This window comes from Rhinoderma darwinii, chromosome 8, assembly GCF_050947455.1.
Source record: "Rhinoderma darwinii isolate aRhiDar2 chromosome 8, aRhiDar2.hap1, whole genome shotgun sequence".
In the NCBI taxonomy this organism is placed as follows: domain Eukaryota; kingdom Metazoa; phylum Chordata; class Amphibia; order Anura; family Rhinodermatidae; genus Rhinoderma; species Rhinoderma darwinii.
The window spans coordinates 30,099,210-30,121,611 of NC_134694.1; the positions used below are offsets into that span (position 1 = coordinate 30,099,210).

General features: G+C 47.0%; 1 protein-coding gene across 1 annotated transcript in view; it reads right to left on the reverse strand.

The window, feature by feature from the left end:
* ASTN2 (astrotactin 2) overlaps positions 1-22,402 on the reverse strand; it is a 647,867-nt gene that overhangs the window by 415,672 nt on the left and 209,793 nt on the right. The window contains exon 4 of the mRNA XM_075835545.1: positions 11,046-11,153. Within this exon, the coding sequence (XP_075691660.1) occupies positions 11,046-11,153 (108 nt within the window). The remainder of the gene's footprint in view (positions 1-11,045; positions 11,154-22,402) is intronic.

A 22,402-nucleotide genomic window follows, 5' to 3' on the forward strand; every position in this document is an offset into this window, starting at 1 on the left:
ACTTCTCCAAGAGCTAATTAGGCAAAAGGTGTTTTAATTAAAGTGACAAGATTAGAAGTGTGGGTTTGCCCACTAAATAAAGGCACACAAAGCCTGGTTACTGACAAATCTGTTCTTCTCAAGAAAGATTGGTTAGGGTAAAAAGACACATCGAGGCAAACAACTTTCTGAAGACCGCAGAAAACATGTTTTAGAGATGCATGAATTGGAAAAAGGCTACAAATGCATTGCTATAAACCTGGGTGTACGTCAATCTACGGTTAGACAAATTTTCTACAAATGCAGAAAATTCACAACTGTTGTTACGCTCTCTAAGTGTAGGCATCCTGTTAAAATCACTTAAAGAGCACAACCACACATGACCTACTAAAGACTGTACAAACTGCAAAAACCTCTTTTCATGTGTCCACTATTAGAAAAACACTGAAAAAGAATGGTGTTCATTGAAGGACACCACTAATGAAGCCGCTACTGTACAAAAAAAACCACATTATGGCCTGTCTCAAGTTTGCCAGACATCCCCTGGCTATTCCACAATGCTTCTGGGAAACTGTTCTATGGACAGATGAGAAAAAGTGGAACTTTTTAGCAAAAATGCACAATATTATGTTTGGAGGAAAAAGAACACTGGACACCAACACCAAAACTTCCTCCCAACTGTGAAGCATGGTGAAGGCAGCATCATGGTTTGGGGCTGCTTTGCTGCCTCAGGGCCCAGACTGCTTTCCTCTAAATCAGACCATTTGTCGTGCAAGGTGCAAAAAGTGTCTAAAACAGTATAAATGTGACTTACGGCATGTGGGCCACAATTCTGGCTCAAATTCGGGTGCATTTTGAATTGTAAATCTGCCCTACAGTGTTTACTTGCGTTTTTGGTTGCTTTTTTTGCCCAAAAGCTCTGCGGCCAGATATTATAGTAAAATATGACAAAGCCTACATACACAGTGTTTTTTGTTTGTAGCGCTTTTGTAGTGATTTGCTCTAGGTATTGCTCCTTTTTAAAAACACAGAAAAAAAAGTGTGTGTGTGAAGGAAGCCCAAAGGGGGTCATAGGATTTTAAAAAAAAAACTGCTTTGTTTGTCAATTGGCTGTGTCTGATATTGTAGCTTATCCCCATACATATGGATACGGTAACAAGTAATATTTTAATAACTACACAGAAAAATGAGAAACATTGAAATCTTTCTGAATATTGTTCGACAAGCTCCATTAGTGTACTGTAAACTCGGTTAGTGTACTAGTGTTACTGTAATATGTATTTCTCCAGTAAAGCTTGTTATACCTCGAGGCAAACAACTTTCAGAAGATCGCAGAGACGAAAAAGGCCACAAATGCATTGCTATGGACCTAGGTGTACATCAATCCACGGTTAGACAATATTACTTTTTACTGTATCCACTTGTATGGTGCTAAGCTACAATATCAGACACAGCCTAAGGGGTGAAATTGTAGCGTAGCAGACCAGATATATACTGTACTTAATCTTAGAGTTTAGAAACGCCGCTATAGACTTTTCAGACCATTGTATGGTAATGGTTGATTTGACTTATGATGTGCAGAACTGGGAGGTAAATAATTCTGATATACTAGATATAAAGTTTAATGATTTTGCAACTTTCTAAAATGATTGTATAACAACACAGCGTATAGTGGCAGGGAATGTATGAAACGTGACATTAAAGATTCTATTATATGCTGTGTGAACATTTTTATTTATTTCCCGGTGCGAAATGTGGTAATGAGAATTTTATGATCTATTCTGCATTGAGAGTGTTATTGAGCAGGATGTATTCAAGGATAAATAAATCATGTTGAGGATATAGACATGGGCGTCAGCCAAATTAAAGACATCTCACAACCAGTGGCGTAACTACAGCGGTAGCAGGGCCCGCAGCTTGAGGGCGCCCGTGCCGCCAGCCGAAACGCCCCCCCATATGCCCGGTGGCACCGCTAGCAGCCGTTATGGCTGCTACAGCGGTAGCGCCGCCACTATGTGGCCCGCGCCGCCGAGCCTCCAACAAGTATGGGCCGGGCGACACAGGCCCTCTCATGCCTGTAGACGTCGCTAGCAAGGGAGGGGTCCCCGGTGCTAGCGACAGCCGAATACATGCATTATCGCTGAATGGTCCCGACCATTCAGCACCTTACAATGACGCTGATTGACTAGCGGCGCGATGACGTCATCGCGCCGCTTCCATGCTTGAAAGGCGCTGATTGACGGGGCAAGTCATTCTGCCCCGCGAATCAGCGTCATTGGACGATGCTCGTTCAGCTCCAGCAGATCCGCTCAGAAGACAGCCGATCTGCATTGCCAGCGAACAGGAACGGGATCATGTGAGTATGTAAAGTTTTTTGTTTTTTTCTCATAAAACTGTGAGTTGAATTACATATATTGGAGGCTGTATGTGGGGATGTGGGGCACAATCTACAGGGGTGGGGATGTGGGCCACTATATACAGGGGGTCTATATCTGGGCCACTATCTACAGGGGGGTTTATATGTGGGGCACTATATACAGGGGGAGCTATATGTGAGACACTATACAGGGGTGGGCTATATGTAGAGCACTATCTATAGGGGAGCTATTTTTTTAGGGCACTTTCTATAGGGGTGGGCTATATGTGGGACACTATATACAGGGGTGGGTTACCTGTGGGGCACTAGCAACAGAGTGGGTATATGTAGGGCACTGTCTACAGGGGTGAGCTATATGTGGGACAATATATACAGGCAAAGCTATATGTGAGACACTGTCTACAGAGGTGGGCTATATGTGGGACACTATATACAGGGGGAGCTATATGTGAGACTATATACAGAGGTGGGCTATACGTGGAGCACTATCTATGGGGAAGCTATATGTAGGGCAGCACGGTGGCTCAGTGGTTAGCACTATTGCCTTGCAGCTCTGGAGTCCATATGTGGGCACTATCTACAGAAGGTTGTATGTGGGGCACTATCTACAGAGGCTCTATGGGGGTCACTATCTACAGGGGGCTATGGGGGCACTATCTACAGGGGGAACGGTGTGCATGTGGGACACAGTGTATGGTACTATTATAATCAGGGACACAGTGTATGGCGCTATTATAGTTAGAGGTGCAGTGTATGCTGTTTTATTATATTTAGAGGTGTTGAGAATTTTAACTTTGTTTATGGGTGCAGAAATGTTTTAAAAGTGAGAAGCTGAAGACATCTGAACGGAAAACTGCAGAAATGGGTCATGGCCGATAGAAATCCATCATAGATGTCTGGACCGGAGGTAGAAGAAAAGAACTAGAATCTGAGACGTCACCGGTGAGTCACTTAATGTAAATGTTTATTCTGCCTCTAATCATTATTGTAGTCACCGTATGATCTGCAGCGAGATGATGGGTGGTATGATTTTTTTTTTTTTGTGAAACAGCATCTCCCAGCATATCCTCACCATTGTTCGGGCCATGTTGGGAACTGTAGTTTTACGCCATACAAACCTATACGGCAGGGGTTGCACTAAATTGAGCTGTATTTCTTCTGGTGTTGTATATATGCACTGATCTTGGTTCTGATTCTGTATGTATGTACTGAGCTTGGTTCTGGTGCTTTATATACGTATGAGATTGGTTTTGGTGCTGTGTATATATGTGATGAGTTTGGTTCTGGTGCTGTGTATATATATATATGTACAGAGCTTTTTTCTGGTGCTGTATTTATGTACTGAGGTTGGTTCTGGTGCTGTATATATGTATGGGCTTGGTTCTAGTGCTGTATTTATGTACTGAGCTTGGTCCTAGTGCTGTATTTATGTACTGATCTTGGTTGTGGTAGAGTATTTATGTACTGAGCATTGTTCTGGTGCTGTATGCTGTATATATGTCAGAGCTTGGTTCTAGTGCTGTATTTATGTATTGATCTTGGTTGTGGTACTGCATTTATGTACTTAGCTTGGTTCTAGCCCTGTATTTATGTACTGAGCTTGGTTGTGGTACTGTATGTATGTCAGAGCTTGGTTCTGGATCTGTAATTATACAGGATATATTTATAATAACAAAATTGCAGGGCAGATGGAATAGTTCTCAATTCATTGTATATTAAATGGGAATCTGTCAGGTAGTTTTAACCCCTTGAACCTCCACCATGCGGTAATACATGACATGTCAATATTTCCAAACATTCCCTTGTATGTTTTTTTCAGATGCAGCAAAATCCTTAAAATCTATTTTAAAACGGCGCACACTATATGCTAATTACTCATTAGAGGGTCATGGGGCGGTGCCGCTATCCTGAAGAATCAGATAGTCCTGCCTCTAAACCCACTTTTCCATGTTTGAGGGACATCTCCCTGGCTGATACAACTTTCTCGAATGTGCCATTGCCTTGTGGCACTATACACAAGGGGGGGTTGTGTGGCACTATACACAAAGGGGGGCTGTGTGGCACTATACATAAGAGGGTGCTGTGTGGCACTATACACAAGGGCGAGCTGTGTGGCACTATACATAAAGGGGGGCTGTGTGGCACTATACACAAGGGGAGCTGTGTGGCACTATACACAATGGGAAGCTGTGTGGCACTATACACAAGTGAAAGACATGTGGCACTATACACAAGGGCGAGCTGTGTAGCACTATACACATGGGGGAACTGGAGCTGTGTGGCACTATACACAAGTGGGAGACGTGTGGCACTATTTACAAGGGGGGGCTGTGGCTCTATCTACAGGGGGCTCAGTGTGGTGCAATCTACAGGGGTCAGTGTGTGGCACTTTCTACTAAGGGGGGCTGTGTGGCACTATATACAGTGGGAGCTGTATAGCGCTATATACAGTGGGGGCTTTATGGCGATATCTACAGGGAGCTGTATGGCACTATCTACAAGGGGGTTGTGGGGTGCTATCTACAAATGGGGTGTGACACTGTCTATAGGTGGGGCTATATAGCACTGTCTACAGGGGGTCTGTATGTCACATTCTACAGGGGACACTATTTATAAGGGGGGTTGCTTGTGGCACCCAGGGGGGCCACAGTCAAGAGTTTGCTATGAGGCCCAGTCTTTCCTAGTTACTCCCCTGCTCACAACGACAACCTCCACTCTATTATGCTTGGGACTTCTTCTCTGGACATGAGCCCATGCATTACATGGTCGGCTATACTTTTGACTGGCTGCATGTAAAACTACATTAAAGGGGTTGTACAGGACTTGAAAAACATGGCATTTTTCTTCCAAAACCAGTGCAACACCTGTCCACAGGATGTACAGTACTGTGCAAAAGTTTTAGGCAGTTGTGGAAAAATGCTGCAAATTAAGAAAGCTTTCAAAAATAGAAGTGTTAATAGTTTGTTTTAAAAATCAATTTACAAAATGCAAAGTGAATTAACAGAAGAGAAATCTAAATCACATCAATATTTGATGTGACCACCCTTTGCCTTCAAAACAGCATAATTTCTTCTAGGTACACTTGTACACAGTTTTTGAAGGAACTCAGCAGGGAAGTTGTTCCAAACATCCTGGAGAACTAAAGAACCTGTGACCTATGTTATATGATTTTAATAAATAAATATTTAGCAATTTTGATACTAATAGTTCTACCCAGAGTGTGCTGGTTTTGTCCAATAACAATTTTTTTTGTTTTTGTTTTGTCATATATCCTGGAGAACTAACTACAGATCTTCTGTGGATATAGGCTTTTTTAAATCCTTCTGTCTCTTCATGTAATCCCAGACAGACTTGATGATGTTGAGATCAGGGATCTGTCCAGGCCATAGCATCACTTACAGGGTCCTTGTTCTTTATTTACGCTAAATATAGTTCTTAATGACATTGGCTGTATGTTTGGGGTTGTTGTCCTGCTGCAGAATAAATTTGTAGCCAATCAGACACCTCCCTGATAGTATTGCATGATGGATAAGTATCTTCTGTATTTCTCAGCATTGAGGACACCATTAATCCTGACCAAATCCCCAAGTCCATCTGCTGAAATACAGCCCCACCATGCTTCACTGTTGCCTGCAGACACTCATTATTATACCGCTCTCCAGCCCTTCGGTGAACAAACTGCCTTCTGTTACAGCCAAATCAGTCCAGAGCACCTGCTGCCATTTTTCTGCAACCCAGTTCATATGTTTTCAGGCATAGTTGAGTCGCTTGACCTTGTTTCCACATTGAAGGTATGGCTTTTTGGCTGCAATTCTTCCATGAATACTACTTCTGGCCAGACTTCTCCGAACAGTAGATTGGTGTACCTGGGTCCCATAGGTTTCTGCCAGCTGTGTCTACAGTCCTCAACGTTGCCCGTTTCTTTGTGCCTCTTGAACAGCACATCTTGGAACCCCAGTCTGCTTTGAAATCTTAGCCTGGGAGAGACCTTGCTGATGCAGTATAACTACCTTGTGTCTTGTTGCTGTTCTCAGTCTTGCCATGGTGGAACTGTGACATGAAACTGTCTTCCACAACCTCACATTTGCAGCAAAGTTTGGCTGTTCCTCACCCAGTTTTCAGCCTCCTACACAGTTTTTCTTAAAGTTAATGACTGTGTTTAAACCTACATATGAAAATGATGATAATTTGGTATAATTAGTTGATCATAACCCTGACTATGATCGTACAAAATCCATGACTTTGAGCAAGTGTACCTAGAAGAATTGATGCTGTTTTGAAGGCAAAGTGTGTTCCCAACAAATACTGATTTTATTTAGATTTCTCTTTTGTTCAGTCACTATTTTGTTAATTGATTAAAAAAACTATTAACACTTTTATTTTTTAAAGCATTTTTACTTTGCAGCATTTTTCCACAACTGCCTAAAACTTTTGCACAGTGCTGTATGTGATATGGCAGCTAAGACCTATTCACATCAATGGAACAGAGCTGAAGTAACGGACACAACTTATTGACAGGTGTGACGTACTATTTTAGAAAGAAAGCAGCAACATTTTTCTAATCTGTACAATTTAGCCATTAGCAAACAACCTATGCACATCCAACAGAAACATCCCTGGCTAAATCAGAGGTTTGCCAGGGGAGTGAGAAGCTAATCTAAAAAAAAGAGACATCCCCTTTAAGGAGAAAATGAGGAAATCTTTAAGATAGAAAAGCAGTTTGACAGTGAGGGTATGTTCACATGGCAGCGTCCGTAACGGCTGAAATTACGGGGATGTTTTCAGGAGGAAACATCCCCGTAATTTCAGCCGTAACGGCATGTGCTTGAACGCCGCGTCCATTACGGACACAAGAAAAACAATGGTGTGCTTGGTTTTAACGTTACTTTATTCTTTCATGAGTTACTTACAAGTTTCTGACCACTTATAAAATGTGTTCAAAGTGCTGCCCATTGTGTTGGATTGTCAATGCAACCGTCTTCTCCCACTCTTCACACACTGATAGCAACACCGCAGAAGAAATGCTAGTACAGGCTTCCAGAATCCGTCGTTTCAGTTGCTGCACACAGTGGCGTAACTACCGCCGTAGCAGCCGTAGCGACCGCTACGGAGCCCGCCGGCATGGGCCCCCACCATGGCCGCAGGCTTCGCTAGCAGCCGCTATGGCTGCTACAGCGGGACGCCACTGAACACTACGGCAGAGCAGGGAGGTATCTCCCTGCTCTGCCATTAAACAAAAGACATGTATCCCCTATCCACAGGATAGGGGATACATGTGTGATCGTTGGCATTGATAGGGAGAACGGGGGACTGAAAGTCCCCTGAAGTTCTCCATCACAAACCTCGGACTTCCGGCGTCTGTGTTGGCAGCTCCGTAGAAATGAATGGAGCGCCGGTCGCGCTTCTGCGAATGCGTGACTGGCGCTCCATTCATTTTTATTGAGCTGCCGACACAGACGCAGGAAGTCAGAGGTTAGTCATGGAGAACTTGGGGGACTTTCAGTCCCCCGTTCTCCCTATCAATGCCAGCGATCACACATGTATCCCCTATCCTGTGGATAGGGGATGCATGTTATTTGTAGGACACACTATGGGTCGCATTTTTTTTGGGGGGGGGGCTGTATGGGGTTCCCTACAGGGGGGGCTGTATGGTGTTCCCTACAGGGGGGGGCTGTATGGTGTTCCCTACAGGGGGGGGCTGTATGGTGTTCCCTACAGGAGGGGCTGTATGGCGTTCCCTACAGGGGGGGGCTGTATGGCGTTACCTACAGGGGGGGCTGTATGGCGTTCTCTACAGTGTGGGCTGTATGGCGTTAGCGCCATACAGCCCCCTCTAGATAACGCCATACAGTCCCCCTGTAGATAACGCCACACAGTCCCCCCTGTAGATAACGCCACACAGCCCCCCTGTAGATAACGCCACACAGTCCCCCCTGTAGATAACGCCACACAGTCCCCCCTGTAGATAACGCCACACAGTCCCCCCTGTAGATAACGCCACACAGTCCCCCTGTAGATAACGCCACACAGTCCTCCTCTGTAGATAAAGCCACACAGTCCCCCCATGTAGATAACGGCATACAGTCCCCCCTGTAGATAACACCACACAGTCCTCCTCTGTAGATAACGCCACATAGTCCCCCCCTGTAGATAACGCCACACAGTCCCCCCTTTAGATAACGCCACACAGTCCCCCTGTAGATAACGCCACACAGTCCCCCTATAGATAACGCCACACAGTCCTCCTCTGTAGATAAAGCCACACAGTCCCCCCGTAGATAAAGCCATACAGTCCCACCTGTAGATAACGCCATACAGTCCCCCCTGTAGATAACGCCATACAGTCCCCCCTGTAGATAACGCCATACAGTCCCCCTCTGTAGATAACGCCATACAGTACCCCCTGTAGATAACGCCATACAGTCTACAGAGGAGGCTGTATGGCGTTATCTACAGGGGGGGGGGGCGCTGTATGGCATTATCTACAGGGGGGACTGTAAAAAAGGCACTATCTACAAAGGGGGGGGGTTGTGTGACACCCAGGGGAGGGGGGGGGCCCCAGTCAAAAGTTTGTTATGGGGCCCAGTCTTTCCTAGTTACGCCCCTGGCTGCACATCTCGTATCTTCACAGCATAAACAATTGCCTTCAGATGACCCCCAAAGATAAAAGTCTAAGGGGGTCAGATCGGGAGACCTAGGGGGCCATTCAACTGGCCCCCGACTACCAATCCACTTTCCAGGAAACTGTTCATCTAGGAATGCTCGGACCTGACACCCATAATGTGGTGGTGCACCATCTTGCTGGAAAAACTCAGGGAACGTGCCAGCTTCAGTGCATAAAGAGGGAAACACATCATCATGTAGCAATTTCAGATATCCCGTGGCCTTGAGGTTTCCATTCAAGAAGAATGGCCCCACTATCTTTATCAGAAACTTGTAAATAACTCATGAAAGAATAAAGTAACGTTAAAACCAAGCACACCATTGTTTTTCTTGTGAAATTCTCGATAAGTTTAATGTGTCACATGACCTTCTTCCCATTGAAAAAACTAAAGTTGGATACAAAATGGCCGACTTCAAAATGGCCGCCATGGTCAACACCCAGCTTAAAAAGTTTGCCCCCTCCCATATACTAATGTGCCACAAACAGGAAGTTAATATCACCAACCATTCCCATTTTATTTAGGTGTATCCATATAAATGGCCCACCCTGTAGTTTATTAGATATCTGATACCTGGCAAAATTGTGCGGTCATTGACCACTGCAAGTTACCTGGGTTTCGGATGCATGCGGATGCTGCTATGTGGGACTGTACCCTAGCCAGCCTTTAATGAGTCCCTGCTGCAGAGTTCTACCCCACAGAGACACTGAGCTCTCACAGTTACAATAGCCCTTTCTTCATGTGCACATAATTATATAGCAAGTCATGGCCCTTAGGCTGGATTCACACGAGCACATTACGTCCGTAATGGACGGAACGTATTTCGTCCGCAAGTCCCGGACCGAACACACTGCAGGGAGCCGGGCTCCTAGCATCATAGTTATGTACGATGCTAGGAGTCCCTGCCTCGCTGCCGGACAACTGTCCCGTACTGTCATCATGTTTTCAGTACGGGACAGTAGTTCCATGGAGAGGCAGGGACTCCTAGCATCGTACATAACTATGATGCTAGGAGCCCGGCTCCCTGCAGTGTGTTCGGTCCGGGACTTGCGGCCGAAATACGTTCCGTCCATTACGGACGTAATGTGCTCGTGTGAATCCAGCCTTATACCTGAAATGGGCCAGATAGATCAGAACACAACCACACCTTTACAAGGTGCTTTCACATGTGCCATTTTAATGCAGTTTTTTTTAATGCAGTTTTTGAAGCCAATGCTAGGAGTGGATTGATAAGGCAGAGGAAGTGTATAGGAAAGATTCTACTTCTCTTTTTTTTTATTCCGCTCCTGGTTGTGGCATTAACTGCATAAAAAACCTGCATCAAGACGGCACATGTGAAAGCACCCTACTGCAGGTTTTTCAGATCCCAAGTCAAATCGGTGTCAAAACGCAGTATTTTGACAATGGAGAATACAAAGATACACACAGAGACATGTGCACACTTGTCAGTGCCCGATAACATTGCCAGCCAGTCAGTAATGCCATAAATTACTGCCATAATCAATGCTCCATATCAGTGGAAACAACTGTGCCCCCACAGAGCCTCCATACCTACTGCCGCATTGACCCCAATACGCTCTTTTTACACTGGCCATTATTTGCTTTGCTGCAAAAGGTACTGTATGTTTGATGGCAATAATAGTGCAGTCAAGATCCATAATAAATCAATGGAATCCATCAAGTTAAAATGGGATCTGTTAGAAAATGGATCTGTTAGATCTGTCATGGCTCCGTTATGAAGGGAAGCCTATTTAGTGGTGTTAGACAGGCACCCTTTAAGCTCGGTTTACATCTGCTTTGTTTTTTCTGTTTATAACGCTAACCATGACACCGTGCCAACCCCGTCGTATGATGGATATCACTGGTGTCCGACGATGGATCATAGGATTGTAGGACCTGTCACTAAATCATACTGCTTGTGGTTACGGCAGCATGATCTTGCTTACAGGTTCCCTTTAATGCATTTTTCTTTTTTTTTCAGTATTGCTATATTAGTACACCATTCTCACATGAAAATATATTGATACCTTTACTTCTTTGGTGGTTTTCATGGTGTCGTCCTCGAATTGTCAACTGAGCCTCATCACCTGTTTCTGATCCAGAATTCTCTTCTGACTTCAGATATCCGGTTGGATCTATGAGAAGAAAACAAATGTGAATCATTATGGCAGCATAATGAGTCTGTATTTTGCACTATTCATATACTGTATATGTGATTATTTTTTTTACGGTGTAATGTTATTAAACAACAAAGTCTAAAATTCCTTTTTGGAAACATTCCTCATTGTTTCTCTATACATTTTCATATATACTGTATGTCAATTGACGGTATGTTCACACTCGGCATATTTGTTGCAGAATTTCTGCAACTGAAAAATGTGTTCCATGTGTCTGAATGAGGCTTGTGACAATCACATGCAGCAAAAAGAACCCTATTCAGATGTATGGGGCAAAGTTTGCCGCACGTGAATATACCCTGAGGCCTACATAATGTTTTAGTGATGTTTTTTAAGTTAGTAGTATTTTTTATCAAAACGCAGCATGCTGAAGGTATGTTTTTTTTCAGGAGTTTTTCTCCAAAGACTTCTCAATAGAACTTTCAAAACGCTAGGGAAATACATTTGTAGAAAATGATAATGAAACTGCAGTCTCTTTTCCATGCATTTTAAAATGCAAAAAAACGGCGCTATTATTTCCGCAAAAAAACCCTGAACCCTTACGGAACAGGGACAAACGGAAACCAATTGCAACGGAAGCATTACCGTTGAAATCAATGGTAATGCAAACGGAAGCTATGGTTACCGTTGGGCTTTCTGTTCATCGGTTCTTCCGACGGAAAGATAGAATGGAACCCATGAGCGGAACCCGACGCTGATGTGAACACAGCCTTAGACACTTTTCTCTTCCTTATACCAACTCTTAGCTCGTGTGCTTTTAACCAATATTTTCCATCAAAAGAATGTAACCAGGAAGAATCAGGACCAGGAAGAAGCGTGTGTAGCGTAAAACAACTGTTATCCATGTTTTGCTAAGACCTCCACACACACAATTTTTCCTGGCAATTTAAACTACATCAGAAAAAAGCTTCTAAAAACAGAGTTATTAAAATGTAATATGAGTTTTTTTAAGGCATTTTAAGTGGCGTTTTTCGGTGGCGTTTTTCATTTGGTGTCATTGCTGTGCACATTCTTTATTTCTAGCGTCTTTGAACTCCTATAGAGAAGCCTATGGGAAAAAACACCAGAAAAAACCGCCATACCCAGATCACGCTGCATTTTGAAATAAACACCATTGACCACAAATTTGCCTCAAAAACGCCACAGACCAAAACGCAGTTGTGTGAAGTTTATTTCAATTTTACTATAGACTTTAAAGTGACATCTGGCCGCATTAAAAAAACACATTAAAAAACTACGCAAAAATGCCAAGAAAAATGCACCAAATCGCAACAAAACGCTGGGTGTGAATCCTGCCTTAACCCTTTAGTGGTTTTGGGCCTTAAAGATATGTAAACCTTTGAACTCAATTTTTTATAAAACAATGTGATATGTGATTTTAAGCAACATTTAAATAGGTTTTTATTAAAAAATTATTTGACTTTTTAACACACAACTTCTTTGTATCATGTATTTATAGAAGCCGCATCTTGCTGTCAAAGCAGCTGAATCCCTCAGGTCAGCAGGACTGACGGCTTGGCTGAAAGCTGGTCCTGCGTGTGTCTCTGATATGCAGGATCCAGCTAATATCGATCACATCTAATTTAATGAATTTAGATGTGATCAATAACATCTGGATCCTGCATGTCAGAGACTCGCAGGACCAGCTTTCAGCCAAGCCGTCAGTCCTGTGATTATGTCATGTGACCACCTGGATGTGCCTTCTAGCATCTATATTGATAAGTATTACATTATATATATTGTAATGTGCCATATGCCCATTCGTACATGTCCAATGTTGTCTGTGCATGTGCAGATGCCCCCCATTAGAAACTTTTGGACTCATTTGGTACAAACGGTTCAGTCAGTGAGTCAGAATCCTCCATCTCTCATTGACTTTATAAGTTCTCTCGAATTTCCAGGCTAGAAGGAGCTTTAGGGCATGCCCAGACATGGCGGATTCTGTTGCGGATCTGCCCAAAATGGGCATTAAATTGATGCGGATTAGCCGCTGCCTATTGAGGTGAAAGTACTTCCCTTCTCTCTATCAGTGCAGGATAGAGAGAAGGGACAGCACTTTCCCTAGTGAAAGTAAAAGAATTTCATACTTACCGGCCGTTGTCTTGGTGACGCGTACCTCTTACGACATCCAGCCCGACCTCCCTGGATGACGCGGCAGTCCATGTGACCGCTGCAGCCTGTGATTGGCCTGTGATTGGCTGCAGCCGTCACTTAGACTGAAACGTCATCCTGGGAAACTGGACTGGAGGAAGAAGCGGGGAGTTCTCGGTAAGTATGAACTTTATTTTTTTTACAGGTTGATGTATATTGTGATCGGTAGTCACTGTCCAGGGTGCAGAAACAGTTACTGCCGATCGCTTAACTCTTTCAGCACCCTGGACAGTGACTATTTACTGACGTCGCCTAGCAATGCTCCCGTAATTACGGGTGCACACATGTAGCCACCCGTAATTATGGGTGCACACACGTAGTCACCCGTAATTATGGGTGCACACATGTAGTCACCCGTAATTATGGGTGCACACACGTAGTCACCCGTAATTACGGGAGCCCCATTTACTTCCTCAGTCTGGCTGTAGACCTAGAAATACACATAGGTACAGCCAGAATGAAGAAATGTCATGTTAAAAAAAACAATACGCTCCGCAGCACACATAACATCTACATTACATCTGCGGACTTCATTGCGGAATTTTGAATCTCCATTGAAGTCAATGGAGAAATTCCGCAATGAGTCCGAAACCAGTCCGCCGCACGTCCGCAACAACCATTGTATGCTGTGGACACCAAATTCCGCACTGCAGCCTATGCTCCGCAGCGGAATTGTTCGCAAAGTGCAAACGAACCCAACCACAAAGCTGTGGAAGGCAATGGAGAAACGGGTCCGCTGCGGATTTCCACTGCGGAGTGTCTACAGCGGAATTCCAGAGCAAATCTGCTACGTCTGGCCATGCCCTTAGGGTATGTGCACTAATTATAGATAAAAGGATATATGGAAAAGATGGCACAAATTTTACATTGAGCCATTTGGTCAGCATTTATAGGTGTAACCATGGAACACACGCTATCTTTTTGCCTTATCTAGTTTTGTCAAGTTAACTATCCACTTGTTAGCACATCCGTGTGCTGTGTGTGATTCGCGCAACAGTTGCTCAAAAAATGATGAGAAAAAGACAACCACCTCCTTCATTTCATTTTGCATACGTAAAAAACACTTGACATAAGGATGCCATACGCGCAAAAATAACGCAGACACGCACCAAACACTGATGACACACGGAAATGCAATGCGCGCAAAACGCTGCATTTTTTACGTGCGCAAAACGGACACGTTCGTGTGAATTAGTCCTTATATGCGGGCTAATCCCACCCACCGCCGCTGATGACAGCTTTCTTCTCTATGCACAGTAAGGGCTTGTCCACATGTAACAGAATTGCTGCAGAAAATTTCTGCAATTCTGTTGAAAGTAGTAGACGTTTTTTACTGCAGAAAATGGTGCGGAATTTGCTGTGTTTTTTCGCAATGATGGGAGATGGGGACATCTCCTCTGAGAAACGCAGCAATTCCGTCCACTTTCCGCACCAGGAATTGAGTGTTGTGGTACGAAAAATATGCACCGTACGTGAATTTCTGCTCTGAAATTTTAGGCAGCGTGTGGATGCGCTGCAACCGGTAAACAGTAATTTTATGAAAACGACATCATATTGACAAATCGGGATGTCTGTCAATACTTTATGCTGCCCCGAGATAGGGCAGCATGTGCTGGTTATCACTTACAACTAGACCAGTCCACAATATTTTGCTATTGAGAGCAGAATGAATTGGCTCCCCTTGCCATCTTTCTTTTCTTCTATGCAAGCCCAGCATGCAGCAAACATACTTTAAAAGTGTGGCGAGCCCTGGAGACTCCCACCTAGCTTTTTAATAAACTTGTATTACGTAGTGACGCAACGTTGGCATTACATTACTTCGCTAGGTCACCATGGAGATGGAGGCAGCAGCTGGAGCCTTAGGGGGGGGGGGCTGGGTGCAGGGGTGTAGATAATGACTCACGGGCCCCGATGCCGACTTCTCTTAAGTGACCCAACGATGCAGCGCTAGCAGTCACAGGCGTTTTTAAGGTCTTAAAACGTCAGGGACAGCATATCTATAGCACTAAGACCGTATAGCTATGGATAGGATTAGGTCAGTTGCGTAACTACCGCTGTAACAGCCATAGTGCCACCCGCCGTCCCCATCCCCCCCACATGCCTGGTGGCGCCACTAGCAGCCGCTATGGCTGCTAAAGTGGTATCGACGCCCAGGGCCGCCATCAGGAATTTCAGGGCCCCTTACAGCTAAATTTTCTGGGCCCCCCTACCGTGGCACCGCCTGTTAACGGTACTCCGTCCAGCACTATATCATGCTACCTCTTCATTTCTACTTGCTCTCTGAAAATCGTCGACACAGATGTAGTGCAAATCAGAGTATTGCAGCCTTCTCACATTCACTTCATTGTGAGAAGGCTGCAATACCGTGAATCGCCGCTACATCCGTGACGACGATTCACAGTGAGTAAGTAGAAATTAAGAGGAAGCAGCGCTCGGACCGACCCATCAGCTATTGATGGCCTATCCTGAGGATGTAACTACATTGTACTGCGACACACGCCACACGAACGTATTTTGGCCGCAAGTCCTGGACCGAACACACTGCAGGGAGCCGGGCTCCTAGCATCATAGTTATGTACGACGCTAGGAGTCCCTGCCTCGCTGCTAGACAACTGTCCCGTACTGAAAACATGTTTTCAGTATGGGACAGTAGTTCCACGGAGAGGCCGGGACTCCTAGCGTCGTACATAACTATGATGCTAGGAGCCCGGCTCCCTGCAGTGTGTTCGGTCCGGGACTGGCGGCCGAAATACGTTCCGTCCTTTACGGACCGAACATGCTCGTGTGAATCCAGCAGCCTCACACAAAAGTTTTGTATTTTTTTAAGCTGGTTCACAGAAAAAAATAATTGCAAATTCTACTGGACCAACTGCCTATTTAGAGACAAGCAGCAGCTCCAGGAGCGCATCTTAAGGGTAGGAACACACTAGGCGGATATGCTGAGTAAAACTACACGGCTTATCCGCCCTGGTAGCCGCAGGGAATTCTGCCAGCAAAACCGCACCAAATAGTGGCGCAGGTTTCGTGAGGCATGTCCGCTGCGGGAATCCTGCAGGGAAAAAAAATTTTAGACTTACCCCGGCCGTAGTCTAGGCGACGCGTCTCTCTTTTGAACGAAGCCCGGCCTCCTGGGATGACGCTGTAGACCATGTGACCGCTGCAGCAGTCACATGGGATGAAACATCATGACAGGAGGCCGGGCTGCGCTAAGAATAGAGGATCGCGTCACCAGGACTACGGCTGGGGTAAATCGAAACTTTTTTATAAATTAAAAAAAATACATTTTTTTTTCTCATTTGTGATTTTTGCGGCAGAAGCGCAGCATTTCCGCAACAGAGGAGCAGCGATTCCACAGCATAAATTGACTTAAAAAACCACACCGCAGGTCAATTTTTTTTGCAGTGTGTGGATGAGATTTGTTCAAATCTCATCCACTCTGCTGCGACTGTTACACGCTGCGAATTTTCCGCAATAAAATGTGTTGCATAAAATCCGCAGTGTTCACGCCTAGTGTGTTCCTACCCTAACAATAAGGCCCAGTTCACATAGTTTTTGGGCCTTAATATTGACTCGGACACTGCGTCGGAATCAGGGCAACAAAACATCCAAAACCGCCTCCCATTGATTTAATCTGAAATCAATGGGAGCCAGTCGCGGAAAAAATAAAAAGCAGCATGTCCTTTCTTGCCGCGGTTCCGCCTCTGACCTCCCATCGAAATCAATGGAAGGCAGAAAATGCATTTTTCACTGCGTTTTTTTGTCTGCTGTCCTCAATCGCCGCGGGCAAAAAACGCAGCAAAAAAACGCGGCAAGATAGTGTGGGCAGGTCAAAATCTGCCTCAAAATTCTTTAAGGAATTTTGCTGCAGATTTTTTTCTGCCTGCAAAATACTTAAACAGCACTTTGAGCCATTTTACTCAGTGTGTCAGAAGAGCTGCTGCTCCCACTCCAGTCCTCGTTTTCAGGCGATGTCTTCCAGGCGATGTCTTCGGTCCAGACGTCCAGTCGTTCACTGCCAGCGAGGCTCCAGAAATGGCGGGGATCGTAGAACGCCTGCCGCCGCGCTACATTTGGACTCCTCCCCCTCTCCTTACGCAGCTATGCGGAGGAGGAGGAGGCGGAGGAGGAGGAGGCGGAGGAGGACGAGGAGGACGAGGAGGAGGAGGACGAGGAGGCGGAGAAGGACGAAGAGGACGAGGCGGAGGAGGACGAGGCGGAGGAGGACGAGGAGGACGAGGCGGCGGAGGAGGCGGAGGAGGACGAGGCTTAGGAGGCAGAGGAGGAGGCTTAGGAGGAAGAGGCTTAGGAGGACGAGGCTTAGGAGGCGGAGGAGGAGGTTTAGGAGGACGAGGCGGAGGAGGACGAGGCTTAGGAGGCGGAGGAGGACGACGAGGCTTAGGAGGACGACGAGGCTTAGGAGGAGAAGGCTTAGGAGGACGAGGCGGAGGAGGAGGACAAGGCTTAGGAGGCGGAGGCAAGACGAGGCGGAGGAGGACGAGGCTTAGGAGGAGGACGAGGCGGACGAGGCGGCGGAGGAGGAGGAGGCTGAGGAGGACGAGGCTTAGGAGGCGGAGGAGGAGGCTTAAGAGGACGAGGCGGAGGAGGACGAGGCTTAGGAGGCGGAGGAGGACGAGGCTGACAAGGCAGAGGAGGAGGACGAGGCTTAGGAGGAGGATGAGGCGGAGGAGGATGAGGCTTAGGAGGCAGAGGAGGAGGCGGAGGAGGAGGCTTAGGAGGAGGCTTAGGAGGACGAGGCGGAGGAGGACGAGGCTTAGGAGGCGGAGGAGGAGGCTTAGGAGGACGAGGCGGAGGAGGACGAGGAGGAGGAGGCGGAGGAGGAGGCGGAGGAGGCGGAGGAGAACAAGGCTTAGGAGGTGGAGGAGGAGGCTTAGGAGGACGAGGCGGAGGAGGACGAGGCTTAGGAGGCGGAGGAGAACGAGGCTTAGGAGGCAGAGGAGGAGGCGGAGGAGGAGGCTTAGGAGGACGAGGCGGAGGAGGAGGAGGCTTAGGTCCGGAGGAGGATGAGGCGGAGGAGGACAAGGCATAGGAGGTGGAGGAGGAGGCTTAAGAGGACGAGGCGGAGGAGGACGAGGCTTAGGAGGCGGAGGAGGACGAGGCTTAGGAGGAGGAGGAGGAGGCGGAGGAGGAGGCTTAGGTGGACGAGGCGGAGGAGGAGGAGGCGGTGGAGCACGAGGCTTAGGAGGCGGAGGAGGCCGAGGCTTAGGAGGAGGAGGAGGCTTAGGAGGCGGAGGAGAAGGAGGCTTAGGAGGCAGAGGAGGACGAGGAGGAGGCGGAGGAGGACGAGAGAGGACGAGGCTTAGCAGGAGGAGGACGAGGAGGAGGACGAGGAGGAGGACGAGGCTTAGGACGAGGCTTAGTAGGAGGAGGAGGAGGACGAGGCTTAGGACGAGGCTTAGGAGGAGGACGAGGCTTAGGAGGAGGAGGACGAGGCTTAGGAGGAGGAGGAGGATTACGAGGCTTAGGACGAGGCTTAGGAGGAGGAGGACGAGGCTTAGGTGGACGAGGCTTCGGAGGAGCCGGCTCAGGTAAGCTGTCTCTGCGTCGCTGTCCTTGTGTGCCCGTTGGTGCGTCTCGCTCGCGGGTGTGCGCTCCGGCGCTCGCGGTTACGCGCGCAAGCGGGTGGTGTTTGACGGCCCCCACGACGAGAGGGGGGGGCCGCAGCTCACGACATTACTTTGGTGAAAAGAACAGGCCCCATTGCAAGTCGTGGCAGTTGCCGGGCCCCCCTTTCAATTAGGTTTGGCCGGGCCCCTTACAGAAGTACCCCTAATACCCCCCTGATGGCGGCCCTGTCAACGCCACATCCAATAGTATCTGCATTCTTAGGACGCAGATACTATTGAACGCCATAGCAGAGCAGGGAGGTATCTCCCTACTCTGCCATTTACTAGGCTACAGGCAGGGCCGGCGTTAGGGGGGAGGGTAAACTGGGTAATTGCACTGGGCCGCCATCCCACGGCTGCTACGGGGCGCGAGGTGGCCTAAGCCTCCCGATCCATAACATTTATTAGCGGTGCTAGCGACAGCCATATTCACTAGTATCTGCGTCCACAAGATGCAGATACAAATTAAGACTATAGGTTGTATGGCGCTATCTACAGGGTGCTGTGTGTGGCGCTATCTACAGGGGGATGTGTGTGGCGCAATCTAAAGGCTGTGGGGCACTATATACAAGGAGGGCTGTGTGGCACTATCTACAAGGGAGGGGGCCCGTGTGGCACAATATACAAGGGAGGGGGTTCTGTGTGGCACTATATACGAGGGACGGGGGCTGTGTGGCACTATATACAAGGGGGGGCTGTGTGGCACTAGATACAAGAAGGGAGGGGCTCTGTGGCACTATATACAAGGGAGGAGGGTCTATGTGGCACTATATACAAGAGAGGGGGGCTGTGAGGCACTATATACAAGAGGGGCTGTGTGGCACTATATACAAGAGGGGGCTGTGTGGCACTATATACAAGAGGGGGGCTGTGTGGCACTACATAAAAGGGGGAGGTGGGTGGCGCTATATACAAGTGGAGTGTGTCACTGTCTACAGGGGGGCCTGTAAAGCACTGTCTACAGGGGGGCTGTATGGCACAATCTACAGGGGGGCTGTATAGCACAATCTACAGGGGGCACTATCTACAGGGGGCACTATCTACAAGGGGGGCTGTGTGTGGCACTGAGGGGAGGGGAGCCCAGTCAAAAGTTGGCTATGGGGCCCAGTCTTTCCTAGTTACGCCCCTGGATTAGATAAAGTGGCTAAGCAGACTTTATCACATATGATAGGCTTAGGCCTCATGCACACGACCGTATTTTTTCCCACCCGTAAATACTGGCGTAAATACGGGTCCGGTGTCACACGTATTCCACCCATTTTGCACCAGTATTTACGAACCCGTGCGCGTAAATATGGGTCCGGTGTCACCCGTATTCCACCCGTATTTACGGGCACGTTTTTGGCGGCAAAATAGCACTGCACTAATCGGCAGCCCCTTCTCTCTATCAGTGCAGGATAGAGAGAAGGGACAGCCTTTTCTGTAATAAAAGTTAAAGAAATTCATACTTACCCGGCCGTTGTCTTGGTGACGCGTCCCTCTCTTCACATCCAGCCCGACATCCCTGGATGACGCGGCAGTCCATGTGACCGCTGCAGCCTGTGATTGACCTGTGATTGGCTGCAGCGGTCACATGGCCTGAAACGTCATCCAGGACGTCGGGCCGGATGTCGAGAGGGACGCGTCACCAAGGCAACGGGCGGGAGACCGGACTGGAGGAAGCAGGAAGTTGTCGGTAAGTATGAACGTCTTTTATTTTTTACAGGTTTATACTGATCGGTAGTCACTGTCCAGGGTGCTGAAAGAGTTACTGCCGATCAGTTAACTCTTTCAGCTCCCTGGACAGTGACTATTTACTGACGTCGCTTAGCAACGCTGCCGTAATGACGGGTGCACACATGTAGCCACCCGTCATTACGAGAGCTCCATAGACTTCTATGGACTGTCCGTGCCGTTATTACGGCCTGAAATAGGACATGTTCTATCTTTTTCAACGGCACGGGCACCTTCCCGTGAGAAAACGGGAAGGCACCCGTCGCCAATAGAAGTCTATGAGCCCGTTATTACGGGTCGTAATAACGGGAGTTTTTACGGTCGTGTGCATGAGGCCTTAGCTATAGGGCTCAGCTCGCTGACATTGTGGCTCCAGCTCTGGACCCAGGAAAGGGAAGTATAATAATTGTTTTGCTTTTTTAATTGTTACAAATGTTTTGTGTGTTTGTGTTTTTTTACAGGTTCGGTTCATGGACTACATCGGATTCGAGGGCGGCTTTTTTTATTTTTAATAAAATGGTTAACGAATATTGTGTTTTTTTTTATTTCAATAAAATATTTTTTCTATGTCCTTGGATTTTTTTTAAACTTTATTACTACCACCTTAGTAATGGCCGCTGGCTGATTGACAGCTTCTACTAAGGTAAGGCTTAATGTTATCTGGTGTAAAGGCTAGCACTAACGCCCATTATTACCCCATAAAACACTGCCACCAGGGATGGCGGTAAGAACAGGGTGCGAACCAGTCCCCGACATCTGTAGTGACAGCCGGGTAGTGGGGCGGACGCAGGCTGGTATTATTAGACTGGGAAAGGCCAGAAACCTTGGCCCTTTCCACCCTGTTATCGCTACCCTGCTGCTGCTATATTGTATCTGGCTGGTTAGGAAAAATGGGGGGGACCCCAACATCCTTTTTTCCAATTATTATTATAATTTTTTTTTAAAATGATGTGGAGTCCCCCTTATTTTTTATAACCAGCCAGATACAACATAACAGCAGCAGGCTAGCATTACCAGAGTGGGAAAGACCACTGTTTTTGGGCTTTCCCAGCCTAGTAATAGCAGCCTGAGGCCGCCCCACTACCCGACTGTCACTACAGATGTCGGGTACTGGATCCCACCCAACTCTTCCCGGTACCTCTGGTGGCGGTTGGTATTGGGGTAATAATGGAGGTACGTGTTAGCCTCTGCACTGGCTGAGACTAAGCCCCGCCTTAGTAATGGACGCTGTCAATCAGCCAACAGCCATTTCTAAAGCAGTAGTAATAAAGTTTAAAAAAAATGAAAAAAAGTAAAAAGATTTTATTGAAATAAAAAAAAAACACACAGCCCTCGTTAACCATTTTATTGAAAATAAAAAAAGCCATCATGGTAGGCTTAGATACAGGGCCCCAGCAGATAGTAACATTATACTTACCCTCCTCTTCAGCTCCGGGTGCAGCGGAGGTCCTGACGCCCTCCAGCATTGCGATGTTGTGCGCGGCTCAAAGCGTTCTCATGCCGTAGACTCATGACGTCAAAGACATCGTGACCTCCGCTGCGCTGGGAGCGAAGAGGGTAAGTATACTGCTACTCTAGAAGCAGGGGCCCGTATAGTTTATTACATAGGCCCCAGTTACTATAGTAACTTTTAATAGGAGTGGGCCCGCAGCTACGGGGCTCATTCACAATCACGACCGCTGCGACCCCTATAGCTATGCCTCCAGCGGTCGTCCCGGT